This window comes from Helicoverpa zea, chromosome 2 (genome assembly GCF_022581195.2).
Source record: "Helicoverpa zea isolate HzStark_Cry1AcR chromosome 2, ilHelZeax1.1, whole genome shotgun sequence".
NCBI classification, from domain to species: domain Eukaryota; kingdom Metazoa; phylum Arthropoda; class Insecta; order Lepidoptera; family Noctuidae; genus Helicoverpa; species Helicoverpa zea.
In genome coordinates, this window is record NC_061453.1 from 1,329,430 (window position 1) to 1,356,994 (window position 27,565).

Sequence of the window (27,565 nt, forward strand, 5' to 3'; positions counted from 1 at the left end):
GAACCCTAAAAACTATGAAAAATAGGTGAAATACTTATTTTTATGAAAAATTGCTATATTCTACAGTTTGAGACCTAGGCTTTCAGCTATGCACTATTTCTCTTCTGAATGTCTACAACTACGATTTCTGTAATCAAAACTTTACAATGACGAAAAATCAGGCCTCTATATGTTTATTATAAATTACTTTGTAGATCTCTGATCTAGGCTACCTATTAACAATACTACTATCGAAAACACTATATTTTACACACAAACACTTACTAAAAGACCGGTTAAGCAGTAGGTACACGGCCTCCTAGGCTGAACTACGAGATGCCATACAAAAAAAAAATGCACTCGTTGCGCACGGATTTGTCTGTCGCGAACAATTAGCAATATTTAATAGCAATTTAGTACCTATAGATACTCTTTTAATGACTGTCGCAAATGCGCTCTTATGGCGAACGATCGCTTACACGAGCTGAAGGCACTAGTTTATAAGTCAATGGAAGGCACCGAATAAATCGTTTATATTTCCTCAATATTATAAAGTTATATAAAACAACTGACTCTCAATAGTAGTTTTAACCTTAGCGGGAATTCTGCTACTATAGTTCGGCCATTCAGAGAATGCGTTCCTGACACGTCGCGATTGAACTGACGACGTAACTACATTCATTGATTATTGATATAATAATGTTGTTTTAATGCTCCTCAATTGTTAAAACGGTAAACAACCAGCAAAAATATTTTTATCGTAACTGCAACGCCATTGCAAAGTTACGTCGTCAGTTCAATCGCGACGTGTCAGGAACGCATTCTCTGAATGGCCGAACTATAAATAAGACATATAAGACCAAAGGGTAGTCTGCTCTACAATCATATTGCAATCGTAAATTATTTGCAGATAATATGATTCATTATTGAATTACAGAAAAGTATAAAAACGTTTATTTCAATGAAAAATAACGCTTAGTTGGACGTCCATCATATGTCGCTGAAGTAAAATTAGCAGAATCGAGCCCCTAATCGATACTGATAAGTGTGTGTTCACCCTTAGGCCGCATCGACCGCTAGTGATTGTTACGTACCTTTAATAAATGAGAAATAACAGAGTAGATTTTTTATGATTCACTTAAACATTTAATAGAATTTCTTACATTAACTCAACTTAATTTTAACAACTATTTTTTTTTTATTGCAACTCTGGAACCTCATACTTTTTTGTTGTTGTCATTTTGCTGACCTCGGTAAACAACTGTCAAAGTGTTCAAAAGTTCGACTCAGGGGGGAGACACTCCGTACATTTTGACAGCTAAGTGAATGAAGAGTCGCCACCTTTTATTTGGCCCGGAAACTATTTACTATCTAAAAGATACTTTAAATTACCAACAGATGGCACTACACTATAATCGTTTTTGTTTGTCAATATAAAATTATTTATGCAATATTAATTAGAGAAAAGTATGAGGAAAATATTAGACACTTAAAAAAAGATAAAATAGGCGAATAAATTAAATACGGTTTGAAAAAGCACAAATATCAATTTAAACTAAAAAGGCCTGGTGTCAGTATTCCAAGTAACTTAACAAAACCGATCATCGATCATAACAAAATATCAATATGGCGGTTTTTGCATTCTGCGGACACGCGTATAAAAAGTAATAATACATAATAATTATTTGTTTTCCTTCGACCTTTTACTATATTAACGATGACATTTTCTATTAGGGTAAGTAGCATAATGTAACTATAACGATAACCAATGTTATAGTTACATGGTGCTATTTACCCTAATAGAAAATGTTATGAATATGATGCATATATATTTTTATAGCTATAGCTATGTAGGTAGTTCGGGGCCAATTTAGAGAGAGATGGCGCATTGACAAATAGGTTTGCATGATTATCACGCAAGAGGGCTCTCTTTTCCCTATATATTACTTTACTCTTTGGTTCGACTCAACGGATAATATTTCTGAGTGTGTTTGAAATTGAAGAATCGGATATAAATAATTTGTTTTTCTTACGTAAAAGTAAGGTAAAAATTGTGTTTAAAGTGGTCATAATAGTGTCTATTATTATATACATATGGAGTGAGTATCAACAAACATGAGTAACACGGAACCGACGTCGAATAGCATCACGTTCACGCCGAAGCCGATGTCGGCACTGCTGGCGAACTTGATGCCTCTGAGATATGCCGCAGACACTCCCGACTCGAGCTTCTCCTCAGAGGACAGTGAAAATTCTTCTGACGAAACTGTTAAAAAGCCCTCTCCTGAAAAGAAATTAAGTAAAAACTTTTTTACCCCCAATTTGAAGCAGAAACCTAAGGACATCAAAGCGTTTGCATCCGAGAAGAAGTCCACTTATAACGAACACGACAAAGAGAATGTCAACGATAAGTGGGTCCCGCATCAAACGTTCCCATCCAAACAGAACTTTCATATACCAAGTTCGCGCAATAACGTAAACTCCAACGTGTATCCTACTTCTGAAGCAAAGCAGCGAGTGTTAATGCCCCAGGAGAGCAGAACACAAAACTCTTGTAGTAAAAAGACTCCAGAGGCAAAAAAGTCAGCAACACCCAAAATAAAGTCAGGTATTAGAAGGTTTACGCCGGGGTCAAAACAAAAGAAAACTCCACAGAAAGCTTTAATTCTAAATAGAGATAAAGTGAGAGTGGAGTTATTCACACAGAATCCTCCTGTGGAGGAGCCCCGGTGTCCGCCCCCGAGGGCTGAGCCCGCCCCTGCTCCGCCTCCTGCTCCTGCCCCTGCTCCTGCGCCTGTTCCTGAGACTCCACTGAACAAGAGAGTCATGCCCCCCTCGTACATGGCTACACCTTCATATCCTCAAGGCGTAGTGAACAATAACTCAAAAGTGTTGTTTAAGACAACTAGAATAAAGGATAAGAAATATATGTTCCTTAAAAAGCTGGGTGTTGGGGGCTCTAGTGAAGTGTACAAAGTGAGTAATCATATCTTAATTTTTATAATCCACTCCTAAAATGACCTACTGACCAATATTGTAGCTAACTAATCATTCAAAGAAAAGGTGCTTCTCTCAGTGCAAGCATTATTGTTTGGTTGTCCAACTTCTTGAACAAGTTCAAACATGTTTTTACTTAACACAAAGGACTTGCTTTAAATTTTGACTGCTTACTAAAATAGTTGTAATGTACTTGTACACTTGCAGGTACTAGAAGTGGGTACTTCCTGTGAGTACGCAGTGAAGTGTGTGTACTTGGCCACAGACCAGGACCTGGCTCAAGGCTACATCAATGAGGTGCGGCTTCTCCGGGAGCTGCAGAACTCTGACAGAGTCATCAGACTGTTTGACTAGTGAGTTGCATATGTAGAATGTTATTCTCATTTATGTTCTCATGAAATGTACATAAAATAGTATTAATCCAACAAAATTGTGAATCTGTAATTACTGGTGTAATTAGTTCACTGCTGTTTTCATCAGTGTTCAGTAGAAACTGCTTTTCTGATAACATATAGCCTCTATGTCACCCAGGGACAGTGTGGATTACCAACGATGAAATAATTTATGAGACAGTTGTATTTTGGAGCCTCTAGTAGGGTACAAAGAACAAATTTATCCTCATTATTATATTAGTAAAGGTAGTGTTTTATGTATTATTTAACACTTATTTACTCAGCTTTTTGAATCCACATGAACCTATTACTTCATTGTTAATTGCATTGTAGACCTTTATCAATTCTTTCCGCAGTGAATACGACCGCACCAATCACTTCCTGCGCATGGTGCTGGAGGTGGGCGAGACGGACCTCGCGTCGTTCATGAAGGCGCGCGGCGCCGGCCTGCCGCCCGCGCTCGTGCTGCACTACTGGGAGGAAATGCTGCACGCTGTTAATTATATTCATGAACATGGTAAGCTTGTGTTTTAGCTAGGTACATGAGCCACATGTAGCATGTAGCTAGTTCAAGAATACAGTTTATAATTACCTACCATGGCTCATCAGACAAAGACAGACAGACAGCTACATATGATTAGCATTAGTAAGCATTTCTTTTTCTTATTGGTACATCACCGGCAACTTCAGCATATACCTTTCCGTGCCGAAACGGTGTCAGGATTTTATAGTCCCGAGGCAAGGACATGTGGTGCAAACTAAAACCAGCCACTAGACTTATTTGTGTGTGTTTGTTTCTTGCGTCATTTGTGTGTGAAATAAATGGTTTTTCTTTCTTCTTTTCTTTCATATTCACACACCCCATGTACTTATTTATTATGATTAACTTTCACCTCCTCTTAAATATGACTATTAACCTAAATCTGTTGACAGGCGTAATCCACGCGGACCTGAAGCCGGCGAACTTCCTGCTGGTGTGCGGGCGGCTGAAGCTGATAGACTTCGGCATCGCGTCGGCCATCAGCAGCGACGCCACGTCGGTAGTCAGGTCACAGGCCACCGGCACTTACTCCTACATCAGCCCTGAGGCGCTCATGGGCGGTGCGGGGGGGTATGGCGTTGGTACCAGCGATGGTAGTGCTCCGATAAAGGTACGTGTTATTTATGATTTGATATTTATGTAGGGAAAATACACACTTTCTTATCTAAAAATAAGTATGAAAAAGACACTGCAGGATAGGATTGTTCAAAAGAGTTAACACTTTCGATGCCCAGCACCCGGGATTCGAGTCGAACCATAGTTTATTCCTTATGCCCGCAACCCGAATACCGAGTCGTCGCTATGTGTAGCTATAGATGCATGTGCTCATGCCCAGGACCCGAATAGCGAGTCCATAGCTAAGTAAGCTGTAAGGGTTGTCAAAAGTAAATAAATGAAATCAATTGAAAAAACATCGCTTTAGTTTATAACGGATTAGAAAACGTAAATCACTTCATCAATGTTATATGCCATCATTTCAGTTCACAGTAAGACACTTAACGCACAACCGATTTGCAGGCTTAAATCAAATCCAGTAAACAGTGCCTAGGTTTCAAACGTAAGGCAATCGAAGTCCAGTAGGAAAGCCAATAGTCAAACACAAAAGTAATAACACAGAAGTCCGGTAGAAAAGCCAATAGTCGATCACAAACAAACGTAACACGGGAGAGAGTATTCGATATAGGTTTAGCCGGAAGTGCAAACAGATACCGAATGAGCTTAAATTATTTTGTAAATACGTACCTACTTTTAGCAGCAAAGAAGGGTTAAGTTTTTACCTGAGTAAGACCTTTAATCGTTTGCCGAAAACTTTTTTTAAAGTTAAAACAAAAGTGCATCTATCGCCTTTTGTGCAATAACGAGATTTATGGTTCTTTATCTCTGGCCCGTAAAATGACAAACAAAGCGCGTCGGCATGTTTTTTGAGATTACGAGTATTTAAACTAAAAACTAGATACTTATTTTCTTTGTTATCCTATGCAGGTGTTAAAACAAAGCACGTCGGCGTTGTATTGATTTAAAAAAAAGCTTACAGAAACATGTAGATAAATCATATTAAGTAAATCTGTTCTAACATAATGTACGTTAAAATTAAAAAAAATAGTCTCTTTAACAACATAATAAATTAAATAACAAGACGGGATTTATTTTCTTTATTCTGATCAAAAATGCACAATAATTATATTCTAGTAAATTATTTTGGGTAGCCCTACGCTCGGTGGGCGGGGCTTAAGTGAACCCGGACGCCGGGTTTTCGGGCATAAGGATCCCGTTCCGATACAATTGCGCTGTTGGACTCGAATACCGGGTTGTTATGTAATTATGCAAAATATTTTTGGGCATGTGGATAGGAATTGCATAGGTGAGCTGGGCAGCGAAAGTGTTAACTGAGTCTTGAATTCACTCATCTGCCTAGCCTTAAGATCGATCGACTTTTGCGGCTGGTATTTCCTTGTCCTATATGGCCCTATGGCTTATTGGGAATAATAGAAAATTTTGGACAGTAACTTTTAACTCCTAATTATGAATTAATTTAGTATCTACTTCCTTTGGATTTATTTTATATTCCTTTTAGTAAACTGATGTGTTGTATTTAGATCTCATTCCGTTCGGACGTGTGGTCGCTCGGCTGTATCCTGTACAGCATGGTGTACGGCCGCACCCCGTTCGCGCACATCTCCAACCTCGCCAAGCTGGCCGCCATACTCGACCCCAACCATCGAATTGATTATCCGCCTGTTGAGCGTGAGTTTATTACTATACTATGTTCTATAATCTACATTAATATTTGTGTACTCTTCTTTGGTTAGATTTTAGAACTAACCTACAAAGTTAATACCTACCTTACATTACTCTTTTCACCTCCATCAAGGGGATATATAATAACAACCCGTTTTGAGTGGGACTGCACCTGTTTCTCATTTTCAATAACAATTGGTAACCTTGTACTTGGCTTTCTGCGCCATTCATTACAAAGCCTTTGATATTTCAGAATAATAATTTGCTGACCAATATATGATTTTTTTAACCTTGATTTGTTATGGTCCCACAGACCTCCCTCCATCACTGATCTCGGCGCTGAAGTGGTGCCTGACGTACAACGCGCGGGCGCGGCCCTCCGTGCGCGAGCTGCTCAGCATCCCCTACCTGCAGCCGCCGCGGGGCTCGCTGCCGCAGCCCCTGCTCGACAAGCTGCAGCCGCACGTCACCACGCAAGAGTTCCGATTGCTGCAGAGAGCGCAACTCAACTAGACTGCCATCTCATGCTGCATTGCCCGCTCTACGCTTAGCCCACGAACCGCGCGTGATGGCCGCGAAAGGGCGCGAATGCGCAGTGTGGAACCGTTTCGAAGGATATACGTACCGGCTCCTCACTTGGAGTTCGCGGCTATCGCGGCCAGAGCGGGTTTGATGAAAATCACACGAGTCGTGGTTGTGTGGCTGTTACCTGTCGTCATATGACAGTCCTTCATGGTCAAACTCCTGATGAGATTCCAATACAGATGGTGTTCAGATTCATGACATCAGAGAAGAAACTAACTGTTGTGTGAAATATTTGTTCCAAATTAGGTATGAAAGGTTTATTAATAGTGATGTGAGTATTGTATGTTTTCTAAAGATAAAATAGTATGTTGTCTGTGTGTGTACTATTACTGCTTTGCTTGGACGGCGGTATATTGGGCGTACGTGAAGTGGTAAAAATTATGACTAAAATGTAAATTTTTATCATATCTACCAAAACATAGTTCTTGTAAATATGTATTTAATAATAATGTTCAATTTGTTTTGATTTTGATACAAATAATATAATAATAACAAATGTTTGATGTATTAATCAATTTGGCGAAGTTAACAAAATTAATATAATGACATATTATAGTTAATAGTTGTAGTTTATATTTGAGTGAAATTTGTAACATAATATTAAGTAATAATTACAGATAAATAAATAATAGACTGTTTAAATCGACCACCGACTATTTTTGCTATATTGTAGCCCTTTTGTAGGCATCCTGCGCCATTGATCAGTTTAAAAAGCTGATGTGTTTCAAGCAGCATAAGTTATAAAGGAAATATGGATAATGTTTTATATGTTTAAAGATAAACAGTTTAATTTGGAAATAAATATTTATTGAAAAAGATAATTAATGGAGGATACAAAAAATAAATAGCATTTTAGCATAATTAATAAATGAATAATAAAATAAGATTTATTAATCTTGCCTTACAATTAAAACACTAGCAAAAAAGTCAAATTTTACGAAATGCATAAAAATCGACATTGAAATTTCATAGACAAAGGGGATATAAAACGTGAATATTAGATAGGAAATACTGATATAGAGACCGGCAGCTTCGTATTTCTCTGCTGGCGCCAGAGAAAAGGAATTCTCACCCTTACTACACATACCACAAGGTACAAGCTGTTGGGAGGTAGCGTCTCGATACACGTCACACGTCCGCTTGCGCTTGCTCGACACACGAACACAAGAACAATCTTCGAACGACAACGCACCGACATCAGCTGGTCACATATTTACTAAGTCGAATTTACTGACTAATGCTACAATATGAGTTGAAATGCTATTATTCAGTCAATATAGTAATAATGAATAGAGTGCTATACGAATGCAAGCGGACAGCGGTCCGCGCAGTACTCGCACTCGTGTTGGGTTGACGGCACAGAATGAAAGAGCAGCGTTTAGTTAGTGGTTTAATGCGATAAATAGTGCGCAGTACTGCGCGGTGGGCGTTTAGTTCTGGAACAGCGTGCGCGTGAAGTCGATGTAGTCGAGCGCGTTGGGGATGGGCCGCTCCGTCTTGTTGTCCACGAACGGCTTCATGCGGGCCACGCAGTAGTCCGCCATCTCCTTCGTCAGGTTCTGTGGAACAAACGTTAGGTTAGCAAGGTGCAGGGAAGATCTGTACGGTGATAGTTAAATATAGTGTAGGTACAATATGAAATTGACAATTCAGGGGAAAGAGAGTAAATTATGGAAGGAGCAATGTTTTTCTCTCAGTTGCATAGTATGTGCTCATGCTGAGCTGTCGACCAACCATTTGCACAAAAATACTACGAACTTTCTCATTACATTTTCAAATTATACAGTTATTTTAAGAAAAACGACCGTTCATGTAGTCCGAAAAAATGGCTCTTTTTTTCGTGTCTACATCTGAAAAGGAAATGTTAAATCTCTTTTAGGTCATATACAGTTTGAAGATACAAAATACTCACAGCATAAAGTTCATCCTTGGTGACATAGGCCCGGTCCTGGTGTGCCGTGATGGCTCGGAAGGCGTTCTCTATCTCCTCGGAAGAGTGCACGTTCTCTGTCTCCTTGCTGATCATGAACGCCATGTACTCTTGGAGGGAAACCTGCCCGTCGCGGTTCGGGTCTACCACATCTGGAAGAAAATATTTATATTGTAGTGTGGAATGTATTTTAAAGATTGTGTCCAATATACTTTTGGGTCTTTACTGTCCTTTTCAGCTACTTAAAGAGCTCTACTATAATTCTCTACTTGAAACTGTAGAAATCATTCCACCAGTGCTTTCTTGGTCTACATATAGACAACTTGATCCTGAAGAATATTGTGTCTTAACCCATCTAATCAAAAAGATTCCGCAAGTATATAACTAGAACTCATTTCAATTTTGCAGACTTTTATCTAAAATTAATTGGCCAGTTTTTAGCCCAGTACATATTATATTTGCAATATGCAATACTTACTAAGTATAGCCTCGAACTCAGGATCAGGTTGTCCCTCCTCAACCATGGGCAGGTCGTACCCGAGCGCGCGGAGACAGGACTTGAACTCGTGGTGGTTGAGGCGGCCCGACCGGTCCTTGTCGAAGTGCTTGAACATCATCGAGAACTCCTTCAGCGCGTCCTCGCTTACACCTGGCAAAAGATTAAATTAATTACGATATGTTATGTTTTTAGATTTTAGATTAAAAAAAAAAAACTATTCTGTGATCTTCATATATTCTAATTGATGGGAATTGACTCTTTATCCGAGTAGAAATATTGTGAGTTATTGAAAAATTACATCAAATTATGTTTAAAATAGGCATTACTGAATGAGCCTTTCAAAAGTAAAATAAGTTTATGGAAATTTATTCTTGTGAACAAGCAACTTTCCTGGAAAAAATACAATAAAACAGCATAATAAAATCACTCAACCTTCACCATTTTCCAAGTCTTAGCTAAGAAGAAGAACAAACTTCATTTTATCAGTCTGCTCAATGTATTCAGGAACTGTGCTGTGTAATGTTATGTATATGGCTTATTACTAATTGGTTATGGAAAGCTGTGTCAAGTATACATACCGGAGTGGTTCCTGGCCTGTATCTGCTGCTCGAGGTTGTGCTGCATGCGCATGGACAGCTGGTCGAGCTGGTCCCACTGCTGCGCCAGCCCCACCGTGCTGTGCTCCGTGTACCGGTTGTCCAGGATCAAGTGCTCTTCTAGGGCTGCGCCTGGGGACATAAGTAAAAATTGTTATAATGGACTTGCGTAACTGCAATAAGGTTTCAAAGTAGAAAATCTGGAAAATAATCTTGCTAAATGTTTCTTCAGTTGTTTGTGACGGATACACAGGTAGAACATAGTAAAATAAGTTCTTATTGACGAGTTTGAAGTTAACTTCAGATTAGTTAAATTATTTCAGAATTTATCATCATCACAGTTTATAATGTGTTATTGAATGCAACTGTACTTCACTTATAACATATTTGAATGAAATTCGGCAGCTTTTCATCCCTATAGGAAATTACTAGAAAGTATACGTTACGTTAGTATAATAAGTATAAGTACGTTACCTAGTTCCTCAAGACGTCGTAGGTCAGCCCTGCGCGCGCGTACCTCGCCAGCGCGAGTGCGCAGCGTGGCCAGCTGCTGCTCCAGGGAGCCCGTGCCCTCCATCATAGAGGTGCTGTACAACAACATTATCATTAGTTCGAGTTGGAATTAAATGTTTTTGTTTATTTATATATTGAAGAAGTGCTTTAATCTATACCAACATATAAAGAGGAAACATATTTTTATTTGTTTGTCCCAGATCCGAAAGGCTCGCGTCAATCAGCTAGTTTCGTATAATTTTACTATTATTTTATAACTTTACAAATGGAAGAATATGTACACAACAACAATACAACGTGTCAAGTTTAAGAAGTCTGTAGTGATCTCTACATTTAGTGATAGGATAATTGATAGGAAGTCAAAGGTGATAGAAAATGTCGAGATGTAGGGGAAAAGGTATTGTCAATGAAAACGACCGATTCCGCCGAGTGGCTAGTTTGCACTGTTTTATTAATTATAGTGTCGAAACATGATACGATGACTCGTACATCTTGCCCATTTAAAAGAAACAAACAAATAATAAAAAAATAGGACATAATAACAATAAAGTTAAGGTTAAACATTAATAGTAGGCACTTTGAATCGTTGCGTAGTTATAGGAGAAGTTGATGTCCCTCGATCGATGCTGAACGTGCTGACTGCGTGAGGAATGGTTTCTTCTTCAATAGTCGGCGCAGGGAGGCCTTGTTTACGACGTCTCCAATAGTAAACAGCGCAACATGTAATAATCAGAATTGATGCTAGTACGATGTAGGTAGCAGCATAGTGATGAATGTCATGAGCATTGATTTGTTCGGAAGATTTTTCCTTTAGCTGATCAATGTCCTTTTGCAACTGATTGTATATCAACTGGTGATCTTCGACAGGGATGGATGAGTCTATATAACTACTGTTGATGATGGTATTCAGTATAGATGTCTTCGGGACTTCCACAATGTCCATTTGCTGATGCATCTTGCTCAGGAATTGGTTGTGTGAACGAATAGTGAAGGTTTCGCCTTTAATCACGCAACCTTGACTTAGCGTTATAACTCCAGTTCCCTTTAAACTATGCACAGCTGTTCCCGTAGCACAGAATATGCGCACCATGCATTTGTCGCAACATGAGTACAACCAGCTGTTTTGCGGGTGTAACTTGATCCACTTGTCGGCTGTGCACGGCGCTACGAGTGATAAGCATGGTGATTCATTTGTAGTGACATCATTTACAATTAGTTTTATGTTGCAGATTGAACTCTTTATTTTTAAGTCATATAGTGGTTCATCCAAGGAGCAGAGAATAGTATCCCTTTGAGTAGAAATGCAAGTTTGTAAATGATGATCCGCCAAAAGGAAAGCAGTGTCTTTCTTGAGGTCGAATGCTATGTATTGATAAGGAGATATGACATAGCGCATCCTTCCTCGCTCCCTTACGGGCACAGTGATAATCTTGTTTAACTCGTATACTTCATTGCTTACGAGAGGAACTCTGACTTCGATGATAAGGTAGTTCTCAATGACTCTCGCGAATACCTTTAGAAGTTTGTATAGCTGTCTTATATCGTTTATGTCGGTCGGTAATGCGAGGTCTCCATGCAATTGTCCAGATATAATGTTAACTTGATGTTCTAGTTGTTCAGGCGAAAACAAGTGTATGTCTATGTAACCATGACTTATATCCGTGACTGTGTTAAGCAACACATCTTGCATACGTCGCAGGTTTGTCAGGATAATGCTTGCAGCTAAAGACGAGGAAATGAGGTAGTTGCTATTTTGATTGTCTAGTCGCACTTGACCAACTTCCCAGGTGACATTTTTAAGTGTGTCCTTAATAAAGCTAACTTGTTTGTTCATTATTTCTTCATTCCGTTTGATGATGTTGTATTCAGATTCAATCACAAGTGTCTGATTTTTTATCAGGGTTTGAAGGTGATTTTCATTGTGAGTGATCGCTTCTATGTCCCTTCTGTATTGATCAGCAAATCTTTCGTCAAGAACTCCAAATAATGAACTTGCCAAGTAGCCAACGCCATTCAAAAGGCCTCTTCGTACTCGTTTGTTTTTATAACGCAGTAAGTTGTTGTAGTGTTCGATTTCGTTGATCTCATGTTGCAGTTGCGTCACGGCACTATCGTGAGGTGTATTTACGTAGCACAATGACTTCACATGAGTGACGTACTGTTTTATCGCCGAGAGCCCTTGCCAATAAGATGTCATGTTGTAATATATGACTAACTTCCACTCGTCCTTGATGTGTCGTAAATCTGATATTTTATCAAAATATAAATTCTGGCTTTCATCGATGGCGGTGATTTTAAAGAGGTTTATATCCTGTTGCATACTTGGTGATAATATTGACATGAATGCAACAAGTGTTAGGAATATAAAGTTACTCATAGATGTCTTCTTGCTGCCGCCAACACGTCGATGCTGTCCTTGGTTCTGGTTCCCCTTTGGTATATGTTCTTGATCACGTTGTGAGTCGTTGTGGACAGGCAGCTTAACAAGTTTAGTGATAGGGCGCTTTATGACGTTGTGTTGTGTTTTCACACTTACGACTCGCACAAAGCCGTCTTTCCCGGGGTGAACTTCAATGATACGTCCAATAGCCCACTTCCCAGGTGGCATGTTGTCTTCTTTAATAACGACAATGTCATCGACCTTCATATTCTCACTAGGCTGTCTCCATTTTGATCTGGATTGTAGGTGTTGGAGGTACGTGTTTGACCACTTTCTCCAAAACTGCTTGTTCATAGTCTGCACAAGGTGCCATCGAGCTGATAAGTTAATGTTATCAGGATCGGTTTGTGGCCTTACTAGCAGTGAGTCACCCACCAGAAAATGTCCAGGTGTGAGAACTTCGTCATCCGGATCTTCAGACAGCGGGCACAATGGTCGGGAGTTCATGCACGCCTCGATTTGATGTAACAATGTAATGAACTCCTCATATGTCAGTTTTTGGTGTCCCAGGACCCGCTTCAGGTGGAACTTCATGCTCTTTACGGCGCTTTCCCATAACCCGCCAGCGCTGGGCCAGGAAGGCGCGTTGAAGTGCCAGGTGACGCCGAGCTCATTGATGCTTTTGATGAATGATGTGTCAATAGTGTCAAGGATTGCTTTGTATTCTTGTCTCAGTGTCTTGTCAGCTCCAACAAAGTTGGTACCGTTGTCCGAGTAAACATGCCGAGGAGTGCCACGGCGAGCGGCCATCCGTCGGAATGCCGCCAGGAACGCAGGTGTACTCAAGTCAGACACCAGCTCAAGATGCACTGCCTTTGTCGCAAGGCAAACGAATACAGCTATGTACCCTTTCGTCGTTTTAACCCCCCGTCCCTTGTTAGCCTTGACCTCTACATGTCCAGTGAAGTCCACTCCTGTATTTGTGAACGGTCGTGAAGGGTTGACTCTCGGTCGGGGTAGGTCCGCCATGATTTGCTTGCTGGTTTCTTGACTGAAGCGTCTACACTTGATGCACTGTCGGATGATTTTCTTTACAACGCGAATACCCCCAATAATCCAGAAATTTTGTCGGATAAATGATAATGTCAATCGGGGTCCGCCGTGTAATGTCGTGATATGTGCTTGGTTTATGATAAGTTCTGTCAGCCGGGTTTTACCCGGTATGATCACAGGATGTTTTGCAGAATGAGCGATGGATGATTGTTCTAGTCTCCCGCCAATCCTCAAGACGCCAGTTTGGTCTAAGTAAGGATTGAGGCCTGAGATCTTGCTCGAGCTTCGAACGCGACCTTCTTTCTTCAAATGATAAATGTCGTCTGCAAATTCCAGGGATTGAATAGTTTTGATAATAATGTTTTGCCCAGTTTTTAACTCGATTGTTGTCAGAGTGTCAGCATTTTGTGTCGAAGTGCAATTCCGAAGTCGTGCGATGAAACGTGATATCCAGCCCACGATGCGATTTACTCGTGTCAATGAACTATTGTTTTGTAATAATTTAATAATGATATTTTCACTGTGGTGTAAGGCTGCGTTCACATTCGTTGATTTCTTGACTTCGATCAACGGGGTTTCAATTTTGATAGAGGGTGTGTCTTGACAAGAAGTCGGTGAATTAAGCCACAGCGGGCCTGCCCACCACAACTTGTGCTCTTGTAGCGATGTTGCCGATAGACCGCGCGTTGCACAGTCCGCGGCATTGTCTTCTGATCTCACGTGATGCCACTGAGATGGCGGGATGACTTCGGTGATTTGTCTTACTCGATTAGCTACAAATGCTTTCCACCTATTGACGTCTCCATTTAGCCAACCCAGCACCACCATTGAGTCTGTCCATGCATTGACCGTGGATACGGATATAATTTCTGAAATTTTTTTCAACAGTTGTGATAAAAGTAAGGCACCCAATAATTCCAATCTCGGAAGCGATATTTGTTTATTATGTGGGGCCAACTTAGTTTTTGCCATGACTAAGCGCGTTGTGTACTCGCCTTTACTGTCACATGTTGTAATGTACACGGCACATGCGTAGGCCTTTTCTGAGGCGTCGCAAAACCCGTGCAATTGATAAGTTTGTTTGTCACCCAGGTATCTGTCAATCTGAAATCTTTCTATGGTTTTCAGATCTTCTCTCAGGGAATGCCATCCTGTATGTATGTCGGTGGGTAGTTCGTCGTCCCACTGTAAGTTTGATAGCCATGTTTGTTGAAAAATAATTTTTGCCTTAATTGTTAGAGGTGATAACCAGCCTAAAGGATCGTAGATCTTTGATATGTCGGACAGAAGTTGTCTCTTAGTGTACTTCTGGTTGTCATTTGTCTTATGGTCAATTTTGTTATGAAAACTGAATGTGTCAGTTGATGGGTTCCACCTGAGTCCCAAGGTTTTACGGGATTCTACATCACGGAACTCGAGAGGAGAGCTGGTTTGATTGGACGGCAAATCGTTAATAATGTCAGGGCTATTACTCGACCATTTACGTAAGTTCATGCCGGCTCCTTGCAGAACTTTGATTAATTGTCGTTGTAGCTCTTTAACCTGGATTTTGTCGTCATTTCCGGCCAGGAGATCATCCATATAAAATGATGATTGTAGCGCAGCAGCGGCAAGAGGATACTCTTCGGAATGATCCAGAGCTATTTGGCGCAATGTCCTCATCGCAAGGAATGGCGCGGCCTTTGTGCCATACGTGACGGTATTTAGGCGATATTCACTTAGGGGTTCATCGGGAATCGACCTCCAGACGATAGTTTGTAGTGCCCTGTCTTGTTCTCTGATAATGATCTGCCTAAACATTTTCTCAACGTCTGACGTGATGACATATTTATGAGTTCTCCACAACAGAACAAGTCCCTGAAGGTCCTGCTGCAGGTTAGGACCACATTCCATTAGGTCGTTAAGGCTGTATCCAGTTGAAGTCTTGCTTGAGGCGTTAAAAACAGTTCTAAACTTCGTACTTGTAGAGTTCATATTCAAAACGCCGTGATGAGGTAAATAACACGTAGGCATTGACGTCACGTGGCTGCGCGACTCGCTCACGTTACTCATGTGGCCTAGTTGCAAATATTCGTCCATGAAATTGCGGTATGCAGTTGATAAGGTGTCATTTTTAGACATTCTTTTTTCTAACTGTTTAAACTGCATGATAGCTCTTGACCTTGACGTTCCAAGGAGATTTTCGAATCCCTGCTTCATAGGAAGGGCTACTTGATATCTTCCAGAGTCTAAACGTTGAGTGGTCGTTTGATAGAAATCTTCACAATATTGATCTTGTTCAGACAAGTTTGATGTGTTGTCTTGTATGCCCTCGATCTCCCAAAACTTAGATAAATCGTCCACTTCATTGATGACCACGTGACAGTTAAACGTTCTAACGTTGCCGGACAGTATCCATCCTAACCTTGTCTGTTGAGCGATGGGAGCCTGCAGTGGCCCCTTGATAAGTCCAGACATGATAATGTCGGAATAGACACTCGCATCCAGTAGTAGATCGATCGGTTTAGATACGTTATAGTGTGGGTCGGCGAGGTTGATGTTTTGTAAATGTGGCCATGATTGTTTGCAGAATGTGTTGTTTGGCAAGGGATTGATGACTCTTGATATGACGAGGGCTTGTGTCGTGAAGCTGTAGTCTTCATATATAGATTGACACTCGATAAAGACGATGCCTTTGCCACTTTTGGTGGTCGTGCCAATCCCCGAGACTGATGCATTAATATGTCGGCGCTGTAGTCCTAATGTCTGAGCTGCATTCTCTGAGATTAGAGATATTTGAGAGCCTTGATCCAAAAGTGCTCTAAGTGTCATAAAGTTGCCGTCAGCGGCCCTTACTCTCAGTGATACGGTTGTCAATAATATCTCTTCGTCATCCGCAGCAACGTGGTTAACACTAGGTGGCTTGTTGCTATGCGGTTTTGGTTGTCGATTGTCATTCGAGGTACTCGTAGAGGGCGAGGAAATAATTGCATTTTGTTGTGACCTAGATTGCAAAATGTCGTCGTGTATTATAGAATTATGATATTCATGGCAATATTTACATCGTTTCGTCGAATTACACGGCTTGCCATTATGCTTATACAAGCAATTTTGACATATGTCATTCTTAGCAATTGACGTCAGGCGTGTTTCCGGGCTCATGTTAAGGAACCGTTTACACTGGTACAAGTCGTGTTTGTCTTCACATAATGCGCACTTTGGTGTGAATGTAACCCCAGCTTGATGAGGCTTGAATGATGGTCTTTTTTGAAAACCAGGCTTGAATGTTGGTTTAGATGAAAACGAAGGCTTTGGTTCGGTGTCTTTCTTTGTCAAGGGTTCGAGCGCAGTAAACTTGCTTTCAATGAATTTCATGAGTTCTTCAAATGACGGAAGCTCGCGAGGAGACTTGCGAGATTGCTTATAATCGGAATAGGTTTCTGGATCTAACTTCTTGCAAATTAAATGCACAATCAGAGGATCCCATGATGTCGTATCGACCCCAAGATTATGGATCGCATGTATACTCTCCATAGTAGTGTCATACAGGCGTTTTAATTCGAATGAAGACTGTCGGTGCACAGAAGGTTGTGATAGGAATATTTCGACCTGATTTGTGAATAGGATTTGGGTGTTGTTATAGCGATGCATGAGAAGATCTCTTGCCGTCTCGTAGTTTTCCGCAGATATGGTAAGATGTTGGATGAGGCGCTCCGCCTCGCCGCGTAGTTTACCCTTTAAATATTGCATTTTCTGTGCATTGCTGATGCCATTATTGTTATGTATGGTCTCGTTAAAGAGATCGATAAATGTTGGCCACTGCCTATAATTCCCAGAAAATACCGGGATGTCGATCTTGGGTGTCGATTGTTGGAGATGTGAAGTTGAACTCAATTTGCGATTTAACTGTCGTTTAATTTTGTGGTACATATTTTCATATGTCATAAACTCGTCTTCGTAGTCGCGATCACTGCCTTCTAAGATGTTGTCGATGCGCATATGTAATTCGTCGATTATACGCCAACGATGCTGAAGGTCCTTTAGTAGGTCTTCAATTTCCCATTTTTCCTCGATGTTATTGATGTCTGGACGCTTTATAACACGAGATAAAGCTCTAAAATATGTCCTTTGTTGTGAAAGAAGTTCTTCTACGGGGCCGCCTGGGTTGGTGCCACGGTCTTCACGGGTAAAATTATTGTCGAATGCTTTGCTAGAACCAGCACCGGTGGCAGCAAAAGGCGGTAATAACGGAGGGTAACTCGCGATCATTTTACGCTGTTTCTCGTAGAAGTCTTTAGTTTGTTGGAATATGTTATTGACGAAATACTCAGAATCGTCTTCCTGAGCCAATAGTTGTCTATGGTTCTGTTCAAACTCACCCCAAAATTGATCTAGGGCGGTAGTGCGTTTGTCGAGGTATTCCTTGGTTTTGCGGTTCGCGCTGTCCTTCGCGAAATTCAGCCCAACTCGATTGATGTCCTGAATCAACTCGTTTTGCCGCTGAAGAAGATGCTCCATGTCGAATGATAAATGTCAGGAATACTTTGAAGTACCGTGTCTGCTATCCTTATGCAGTATGTGCGCCCTTGTCTCAATTCAACCGGTGATTCTCGCTTGTGAGAGGCCAGTCAAACCGATTCGCTACTACACTTGGACAACGAAACACTGCAACCACACTTGAATGTCACTTTTCCGAAGGATTTGTCGATGTCGATGATAATGTCCAAAGTTGATAATGTCAAGTAACGCGACGCCTATTACACGAACAGGGTACGAGGAAATGATAAGCCGGGAAATCCGGCTCGAAGGACCATTAAATGTAGTGATCTCTACATTTAGTGATAGGATAATTGATAGGAAGTCAAAGGTGATAGAAAATGTCGAGATGTAGGGGAAAAGGTATTGTCAATGAAAACGACCGATTCCGCCGAGTGGCTAGTTTGCACTGTTTTATTAATTATAGTGTCGAAACATGATACGATGACTCGTACAAAGTCAATTAGTAAATTTTAAATGAAATAAAAATACGTCGATACAGGATACACTCAGATTAGTAGTGAAATAAACCTGTGTATGTACAGGAGTAGTTTTCTTATTATTTTCATAAAGTAGCGTCCTATATAGCAGTATGTAATTATTTTTGAAAAAAGCCAATCATTAAGCTGTATGGACAGAATGACATCGAGAACGTTCGCGTATTATATTTATATCGGCTTGACAAAAGATACTTACATATGTGTATTTTTTCTTTATATTTTATAAAAAAAAAAAAAAAAAAATTGCAAAATAAATAAGTAAACTTTGGTCAAGCCGTGAAGCGTACGACAGTTTAGTGGACACGCGACATTCTGAATACTTTACCCGTCCCAGCCTAGCAGCCGGTACCTGTGCACCAATCAATCGTGTCAACATCTCCAATTTATACATAACTATTTATGCTATTTTCTCATACAATACCGTACTAATAGGTACTGTTTGTAAATACGGAAATTTTGCTAGTTACAATAGAAAGGTACTTGAAGGACACAGCCACTAAAAGATTAGAATTTTTGATGCATGATAATCTTATTATTAATTTGGCGACTGCGTTTTAAATTATTTCTAACACTATTTCACCTGATCAAAACTGAAGTAATATGTGTTCCAACTTCCACATAACATATCATATGTTCCGTACACAGTAGTCTAGCTAGTATATAGTATGCTGAATACATACCGCGTCTCGGTGAGCCACTGGTGGAAGGCGTTGGCATGCTTGGCGAACTCCTTGCGCAGCTTGTCGTTCTCCTCCTGTCTGTGTGCTTCCTTTGTCAGCTCCACGTCGCGCTCAGCTGTACAGTAAGTTACACGTTAAATATGGAAAATCATTATCATCAAAATAACATTTTCAATAAATATTTCAACACCTTCTGTAGCATTTCTTTGGTTTGTGTTTTAACAATTATCTTTGACAACTTTTGTCTCATAAGATGGCCGTTTTTTGAAGAATAAAACTATCTTTTGGATAATATTATTATTTTTTAGGTGGCTTGCCCTTCTCATTACTGCAAACAAACTGTAGTTGAAGTTCTTGACATCAGTAACTACGCGATAGCCGCGCGCAGCTGTGATGTGATGTGTCTCGGAATCATTATCATATATTCCTGTACATTGAATTTAACCGGCTCGAACAACGAACAAATCTGTCTATACCTTTGAGCCGCCAAAGGGAATTTTATGACAAAAATGACATAATAGTAATATTTCCATACCGATGATCTTGCGCAGGTTGCGCCAGGTCTCCTCGAGCGCCTCCATGGTGAACCAGGTGTAGGGGTTGGCGCCCACGTTGAACGACTTGATCTGCGCGTCCAGCGCCGCCAGCGCCTCGAAGTCGCTCTGAGCTGATGACAGCGACGCCTGGGGGACGGAAAATATGGTTTCGTTTAAGAAAATTGAACTTGTGATTATCATAAAGTTAAGCAACGCTTGGCGCAAACAATCCGTTGATGGGTGACTATCTTGTCATAATGACTTCTTCCGTTTTTCGGAAGACAAGATAAATTTGTGGGTGTCGGCTTTCATTTGAAAATCTTTGGCAGTCGTTACAATAAGTCAGAAGCCAAAAATTCTGACGCCCAGTCTTTCCAAAGGGTATCGATTAACCGGGTTGAGGAGGTTAGACAGGCAATCGCTCTATGTAAAACACTGCTTTTCAGCGGCATCCGGCTTAGACTAGAAGCCAACCCCAATATAGTTGACAAAAGGCTAGTTAGATGTGGGTACCATTGACTGACATTAACTAACAACCGTACAAAAATAAGATACCCATCATAGATGCTACAATAGAGTGTACGGACCTGGAACTGCGCATGCGCGTCGCGGAGGGCGCGGATCTCCTCGATGGAGTTGCAGCGCACCGGGTCCGTCAGGTCCTCCTCCGCGTTCTCGAACCACGAGTTGAACGCTGACGCCTGCACAGGGAAGACAATAACATTAGTACATACAATAATATGTTGGTATATAAGTGAGGTCAATAGATTTATCCTTTCGACCTCGACCGCTAAAGTAATCAAAAGTAGCAATTCGGTGGTCGTTAGATTTGTTTTTGAATTATTGTTTAATGTGTAAAAATATAAAGCTGTTTCTACTACATAAGACAAAATCGTTTTTAATATTTTCACACCAAGTATTCTTTGTATTATTGCAACACATTCCTATCATTAGAAGTTTGACTTTGTTGACTATTATACACAACTTTCAATTAATAACTCATATTATCACTACAGAAGGTAGGTATGCCGTTGGAATGACATGTAAGAAGGTATACCTTCTTAGCAAAGGTGAGGTACAGCTCCTCGATCTGCCGGAACTGGTCCTGCAGCTGGAGCAGACGCTGCTTCCTGGCGGCCGAGTCGGCCAGCAGGCGCTGCCAGCGAGCGATCACGTCGCCGTGGCGCTTCACGATGGCGGGTGTCTGCTCGTGGTTCGCGGCTACCAGTTGTTCCTTGAGGGAGGTGATGTTCTGGATGCCTTCGTGCTCGAATGCGGTCAAACCTGGTGGAAACCGCATAAATGTAAGATATTATGTGATTTTGGTGTATTGCAACATGTGCGATTCCGTATGTTGCACATGATTCCGTATTATGTCGTGACAGTTGTGTACCAAAATGTAGACAGACACAAGCGTAGCCGTTGTTGCCTCCGTGGTCATTTTGACTGTAGTAATACAAAATAGGTTTTTTATAGGGCCTTCAATGCCTGACATAAATAAATAATACGTCATAATAACAGTGACAATAGCGTTTGTCTACAATTCGACATTTATATACCTGAAATGTATACAATCCAATAAATAGCAAGACGATAAATATGTTTACAAAATGTAACTTCATCCATATATGAAGTTTTCTATGTGCAATTAGCTTGGCTTTTCGAAAGAGCTTTTCAACATATTCCACTTAAAACTGAAAAATTAAATAGTTTGAGTCAAAATCTGTACTCACCAGCATCGAAGGTATCCTGCTTGGTAAGCAGGGTCTGCACAGTGGACAGGTCGCGGCCGAACTCGTCGGAGCGCACGTGCGTCTCCTTGTCGGCGATCCACGACTCCACCACGTCGGCCTTCCACAGCAGTTGCAGGTACAGCGAGTTGTCCACCAGGGCTGCCTTACGACGGGCTGCTAAGCCAGTCAGTTTTTCTAGTTTGGCCTGAGAAGAAATGGGATGTTGGTGTCTTGTATGAGTTAATGTTCATTCATGATGCTATAGTGAGAAATCATGTGTCAATTCTCGTTTGTTATTATTTAAGTTGGGATCAATAGCAATAAGTTCATTTCTATTTATGTTTTACTATGTGTCCATAAATTATAAAATAAAATAAGACTGCAGATGATTTGAGTGTTATGGCACAGCAATCTCTCAGTTATAGCAATATCTATGACTTCTAGCAGTTGTGTACTGCAAAAGACTAGGATAATGGAACTACAGCCATCACTGTTTGAAATTAAAGTATTTTTCAGTCTTTTACTGGCTAAAGTCAATTGAAGCTAACATTTTATTAAAGTTACTCGAGGTACATACCTGTAGTGCCCTAATGCGGTGTGACAGAGCATCAGCATGCAAGTTGCCAGCAGCCAGGAGTCGCTCTCCATCAGCCTGCAGCTCCCGCACTCTCTCCCCGCGGGCCGCCAGCTCGGCTTCCAGAGCCTCGTGCTTCTTCAGCAGACCCTGGACGGCAGCCATGCTGTCGCCGCACTCGCCTACTACTACTAGTTGTTGCTTCTCGCTGTGTGATATGATAAAAGTTAGTAACTAGATATTATATGTCTTCGAAAACACAGCAATGATGTGAAGAAGCAGTCCTATGATTCTGTGAAAATATCGGGAATATCAGTCATATCTGTATACAAATCGAGAATATCCTCCCAATTTCTGTCACCACAGGGCTATCTGTCATACTTTACCGCCAAATTTTCAACCGGCGCCATTGCATTCTTGTGATTCATTCGAAACGCGTGAAAAACTTTTTTCAAGTGCAAAAAAAATTTGTTCCTAGTGTATTTAGCCTAGGAAAAGTGAGTTTAGAAAACACGGCAGTGTAAATAATAAAATGGACTCGGTGAGTAATACGTGCGAGAACCGCGAGCGAGACACGGCCGCTCCGGATGGAGGGCAATCGTCGTCGACAAGCTCGAAGGCGTTGGAAAGTAGTTCCTCCTCATCCTCGGAGTTTGAGGAGGGCACGGCTTCGCCCCTGCCTAATAAGCGTTCTCGTGCGTCGGCGAGGAACCGTAAGTACAAGTCTAAACATGTCCGTACCGATCCTCGTGTTGATACTTTGATGTCGCAAATGGCGTATTTGTCTAATTATAGTTCGGCCATTCAGAGAATGCGTTCCTGACACGTCGCGATTGAACTGACGACGTAACTTTGCAATGGCGTTGCAGTTACGATAAAAATATTTTTGCTGGTTGTTTACCGTTTTAACAATTGAGGAGCATTAAAACAACATTATTATATCAATAATCAATGAATGTTATAATTCAGTCAGTTCAATCGCGACGTGTCAGGAACGCATTCTCTGAATGGCCGAACTATACTTAAGTTTATATCAGTCAGGTTACTGCTATAATGGTAGGGCAGCGCCAAATAGTACAATAACGAGCTCGCAGCCTTCTGCTGCTAAGGACAGTTGTGCGGAACAATTTATTACTTTGCCGGCACAGCCCGAGTCGCTCTCTCTAAATTTGGGTGCCTTAAACACCGAAATAGACAGTAAGAAAAATATTCCACCTAGTGATAAGGATAGGCTTAATGAGTTAAATAAGCTGCAACAATTTGACTCGCAGGCTTGGAAGGGCATTAGATACAAACAAGCTTTGCAAGGTTGCCTTGCAACCCCAGGATTTACAGGCCTTATGGTCAATGATGAGTTGTGTCATTTTAATAAGAATAAGGATTATTTAGCTGCTACTGAAATGTTTTTAGCTGGTATATCTAACAAAGTCTTAGAGCAAAGACAATTGTTGAAATCGGGTTTACAGAATATTGTAGATTGGGCTAGCGCGGATCCAACTAATTTGAACCCCAAGTCATTGGTGGACAAAATGTCAGAGATTTTTGGACCTGGGTCTTCGAGTTATAAAAATTCAGAGACCACAATGCAAATTATTTGTGGAAAACGATCTGAATCTATTGAGGTTAGGCGGGACAGGATTTTGAAAGAAATTTCAAATACGAACCTTAGGAACACATTGAGGAATGTTCCTCCTAGTGCTGAACATTTATTTAGCAGAGAGGCACTACAGCCTATTATACAGTCCCTCGGAGGGTCTCAGGACTGGCTGAATACTCCAACCTACCTCAAGGAAAGGAAAGTTACAGAGCGGGGTGAGCCCTTTCAAAATAGAAAAAATAATTTTAAAAATAAATCTAAAAAGTTTGATAAGAAATTTAAGCATACTTCTAATAAAAACCGGCCCTTTCGTCAACGTTCCACTAACACAGCCAATAACGATAAGTCCACCAGATCTAAAGAAGAATGACTCTCACCGGGTGTTCAGAGGAGGTTGCCTAAAATTCTCCACCGAGAGATGGGCTCAGTTGGAAGCAAACCAGTTCATTTTAAACACTATAGCCAATTACCGCTTGCCATTCCGAAGCAAACCTCCCCTGACATATCCCGGTCAGAACTTTTTAAAGTGTATAGCCACCAAAGTTTCCCTGGAAATGACAAGAGTGATTCAGGATTTAAAGATGCAGGGCATCCTGGAGAAGCCAACAGTAGTGGACCCCGGTTTCTTCTCCAAAATGTTTTTAATAAAGAAGGCGGATGGGGGATTGAGACCCATCTTCGACCTCAAGGCTTTGAACAGGTACATAGCCACAAAGCATTTTTACCTAATTTCGCAATTATAGTTCGGCCATTCAGAGAATGCGTTCCTGACACGTCGCGATTGAACTGACGACGTAACTTTGCAATGGCGTTGCAGTTACGATAAAAATATTTTTGCTGGTTGTTTACCGTTTTAACAATTGAGGAGCATTAAAACAACATTATTATATCAATAATCAATGAATGTTATAATTTTGTGCCAAACTGAGTGTCAAATAACTTGGTAAACAATATTTTTCTAAATCTATACTGCGCTATTACAAGGTTATGTCAGCGGTTTATATTTTGTAGTGCTGTGCTAAAAATAACAGGCAAGTATCGTAATCTGTTCTTATACAGTTATAATATAAAATAATACGTTTTGATTTTCTTTTTAAGAATTGGAAAATAATGGACTATAAGACTTAATTATAACGTTTATGAAATATAAAAATAAAACTATGACCAAACCGCATTTTTATACTTAGATTAAAAATGGTAACCCCAAATGGCGTTATGGGCCGCCATTTTGTGACGCTAAAACAGTCGTCCGTTGTCGTTTCGTGCGCATAGACCACGTTTTTCAAGTGTTTTCGATCTGTTTTTATTTGATTACCCGGCTTTTGTTAGACCGAGATATCAGGATTGATTCTGTTATTGATAATAATATAATTATACATGTAGGCGAAGATGATGATGAAGACACCACCTCCTCAAGCAAATCGGAGTCTGATTAATATTCTGTTCGCACATTCAATTCAATGTACTTGTAACAAAGAATAAATAAAACAATTTTATTATATGAATATTACCTTTTTTTGGTTTCCACTTAAATAACTAAAATATAAAACAAATGATTCCGCCAATTTAAAACGAAAATAATCTTAAAATAATGCGGCGGTTCATTTTGAAGGAACGGTAACGAACTCAGTGTTATGTTGTGCCCATCACTAGTCGTGACTAACTGATAGGTGTCAGGAACGCATTCTCTGAACGGCCGAAGTATAGACATCGTTACCTTTCTTCAAGCAAACGACTGGCTAGTGAAGATAGATCTTCACCAAGCCTATTTCCATTTGTGTGTCGCGGAGACTCACAGACGGTTTTTGAGGGTTGTTTACAATGGAGAAATTCTCCAGTTAACTGCTCTGCCATTTGGCCTATCATCGGCGCCCCGTGTATTTGCGGCAGTCTCAAACTGGGTGGCAGAGATCCTCAGGAATCGAGGCATTCGTCTTTTGGTCTATTTGGACGACTTCCTCCTAGCTTGTCAGGACAGATCCAAGTTAATGGCACAAGTTGCGGAAACGTTGGCCGTCTTGGAGTCTTTGGGTTGGCACGTGAATTACCAGAAGTCGGTGACGGAACCAACACACAGGTTGGAATACTTGGGCCTGGTCTGGGATACTCAGTACCTAACAATCGCCTTGCCCATCAGAAAAGTAGAAGGAATAAAAGCCTCCCTGACAAAGCTATTAAAGCGGGACAACTGCTCGTTAAGAGAGTTGCAAAGCGTGTTGGGAAAACTAAACTTCGCCAACTATGCGATTCCCCAGGGCCGTCTTCACTGTCGAAAGGCCCAACTCTTCCTGAGAAAGTTCTCCCGGAGAAACCAGAAGAGAAAATTGAGTTCCGGAGTGCGAGAGGACTTCCGGTGGTGGTTGGAAGCAGTAGAGGGCTGTCTAAACCCGTTACTCAAGAAAGAGGTAACGCATTTCTTGACCACAGACGCAGCGGATGCGGGCTGGGGAGCAAGTCTAAACAGCAAGTATCTCTCAGGCAAATGGGCCACGAACCAAAAAGCCTGGCACTCGAACCTAAAAGAGATGTATGCCGTTTATGCGGTAATAAGGTCACAGGGGTCATTGTTACAGAATGCCCACATTTTGGTTCAGACCGACAATCGGACTCTAGTAGCGTACATAAGGAATCAGGGCGGGACTCGGTCCTTGAAGCTGTTAGGCCTAACAACCCAGTTGTTAGAGTTGACTTGTCGGCTGAACATAACGATGACAGCGTACCACCTGCCAGGAAACCTAAACGGCATTGCAGATTGCCTGTCAAGGGGAAAGTCAGTACCCGAGTGGCACCTGCTGCCACCAGCCACGGAGGCAGTGTTCAGACAATGGGGGGTTCCAGAAATAGATCTCTTTGCTACAAGAGACACGGCAGTCGTTTCAAGGTATGTCAGTCTAGACTCAAGGGATGGCTCCGCAGAGTTCTGCGACGCCTTCAGCCAAACTTGGGACTTTCAGACAGCTTGGGTATTTCCACCTCCAAGCATGATGCCCAGGGTTCTGGCACATCTGAACAAGGCAAGAGGGACATACATTGTGATAGCGCCACAGTGGACCCAGTGCTTTTGGTTTCCCGACCTGAAGACACGCGCGCGAGTACCCCCACTTCCCATAGAGAACCTGAGGGAGGTGCTGCTGGACAGGACGACGGGACTACCTCCACCGTCAGTGGACAAGCTAGTACTTCAGGCTTGGAAAATTGGGGGTGGGGAGATCAAGTAAAGGACTGGAGCAGAGACGAACAAAGATTGTTGAGAAGTAGCTGGCGCCCCTCCACTATTAATACGTATAGTGCACCTTTAAAAAGATGGATACTTTGGTGTGAATCCCATGGAGTGGATAATAAGTGCCCAGAGGGCAAGGACCTAGCCAGATTTTTAGCTAATTTACACTTAGAGAAGGGTTTTGCATACAGCACGGTAATGTTGCACAAGTCTGCTGTCTCAACTTACTGTGCACCTAGGGTTGAGAACTTGGCCAAAAATTTTTTCGTTCAGCAGGTTTTAAAGGCAGTGAGTCTAGCTAAACCACGCCCAGCAAAGCTACCAGTATGGGATGTTAAAATATTGTATGAGTGGTTAGTCTTCAGAATTTCCAGACACTCTTTTTTATCAAAGCAGACACACTGCATTGATTCTTTTACTTGCATCTGGCCGAAGGTTGCATGATCTTACACTTTTGGAGCTTGGTGATCAAGGATATGCTGAAACTGAGGACACAGTAACATTCTG

General features: G+C 41.1%; 2 protein-coding genes across 5 annotated transcripts in view; one reads left to right on the forward strand and one right to left on the reverse strand.

Moving 5' to 3' along the window:
* The first annotated feature begins 1,943 nt into the window (after window positions 1-1,943).
* Window positions 1,944-7,378, forward strand: LOC124641476 (dual specificity protein kinase TTK). Its single transcript, XM_047179549.1, has 6 exons — window positions 1,944-2,955; window positions 3,184-3,329; window positions 3,725-3,885; window positions 4,302-4,519; window positions 6,006-6,153; window positions 6,461-7,378. The coding sequence occupies exons 1-6, from the start codon at window positions 2,095-2,097 to the stop codon at window positions 6,658-6,660; spliced, it is 1,734 nt and encodes a 577-aa protein (XP_047035505.1). The 5' UTR covers window positions 1,944-2,094; the 3' UTR covers window positions 6,661-7,378.
* A 731-nt stretch (window positions 7,379-8,109) lies between these two features.
* LOC124641453 (spectrin alpha chain) overlaps window positions 8,110-27,565 on the reverse strand; it is a 49,274-nt gene continuing 29,818 nt past the window's right edge. For 2 of the 4 annotated variants that reach the window (XM_047179534.1, XM_047179521.1), the window contains 12 exons: window positions 22,245-22,449; window positions 21,668-21,872; window positions 20,992-21,218; window positions 20,522-20,635; window positions 19,934-20,081; window positions 19,399-19,513; window positions 19,044-19,067; window positions 10,232-10,344; window positions 9,740-9,889; window positions 9,141-9,311; window positions 8,645-8,814; window positions 8,110-8,291 (listed from right to left, as the gene is read on the reverse strand). In XM_047179534.1, coding sequence (XP_047035490.1) covers window positions 8,163-8,291; window positions 8,645-8,814; window positions 9,141-9,311; window positions 9,740-9,889; window positions 10,232-10,344; window positions 19,044-19,067; window positions 19,399-19,513; window positions 19,934-20,081; window positions 20,522-20,635; window positions 20,992-21,218; window positions 21,668-21,872; window positions 22,245-22,449 — 1,771 coding nt within the window. In that variant the 3' untranslated portion in view covers window positions 8,110-8,162. The remainder of the gene's footprint in view (window positions 8,292-8,644; window positions 8,815-9,140; window positions 9,312-9,739; window positions 9,890-10,231; window positions 10,345-19,043; window positions 19,068-19,398; window positions 19,514-19,933; window positions 20,082-20,521; window positions 20,636-20,991; window positions 21,219-21,667; window positions 21,873-22,244; window positions 22,450-27,565) is intronic. The other 2 variants (XM_047179541.1, XM_047179528.1) reach the window with 1 other exon arrangement.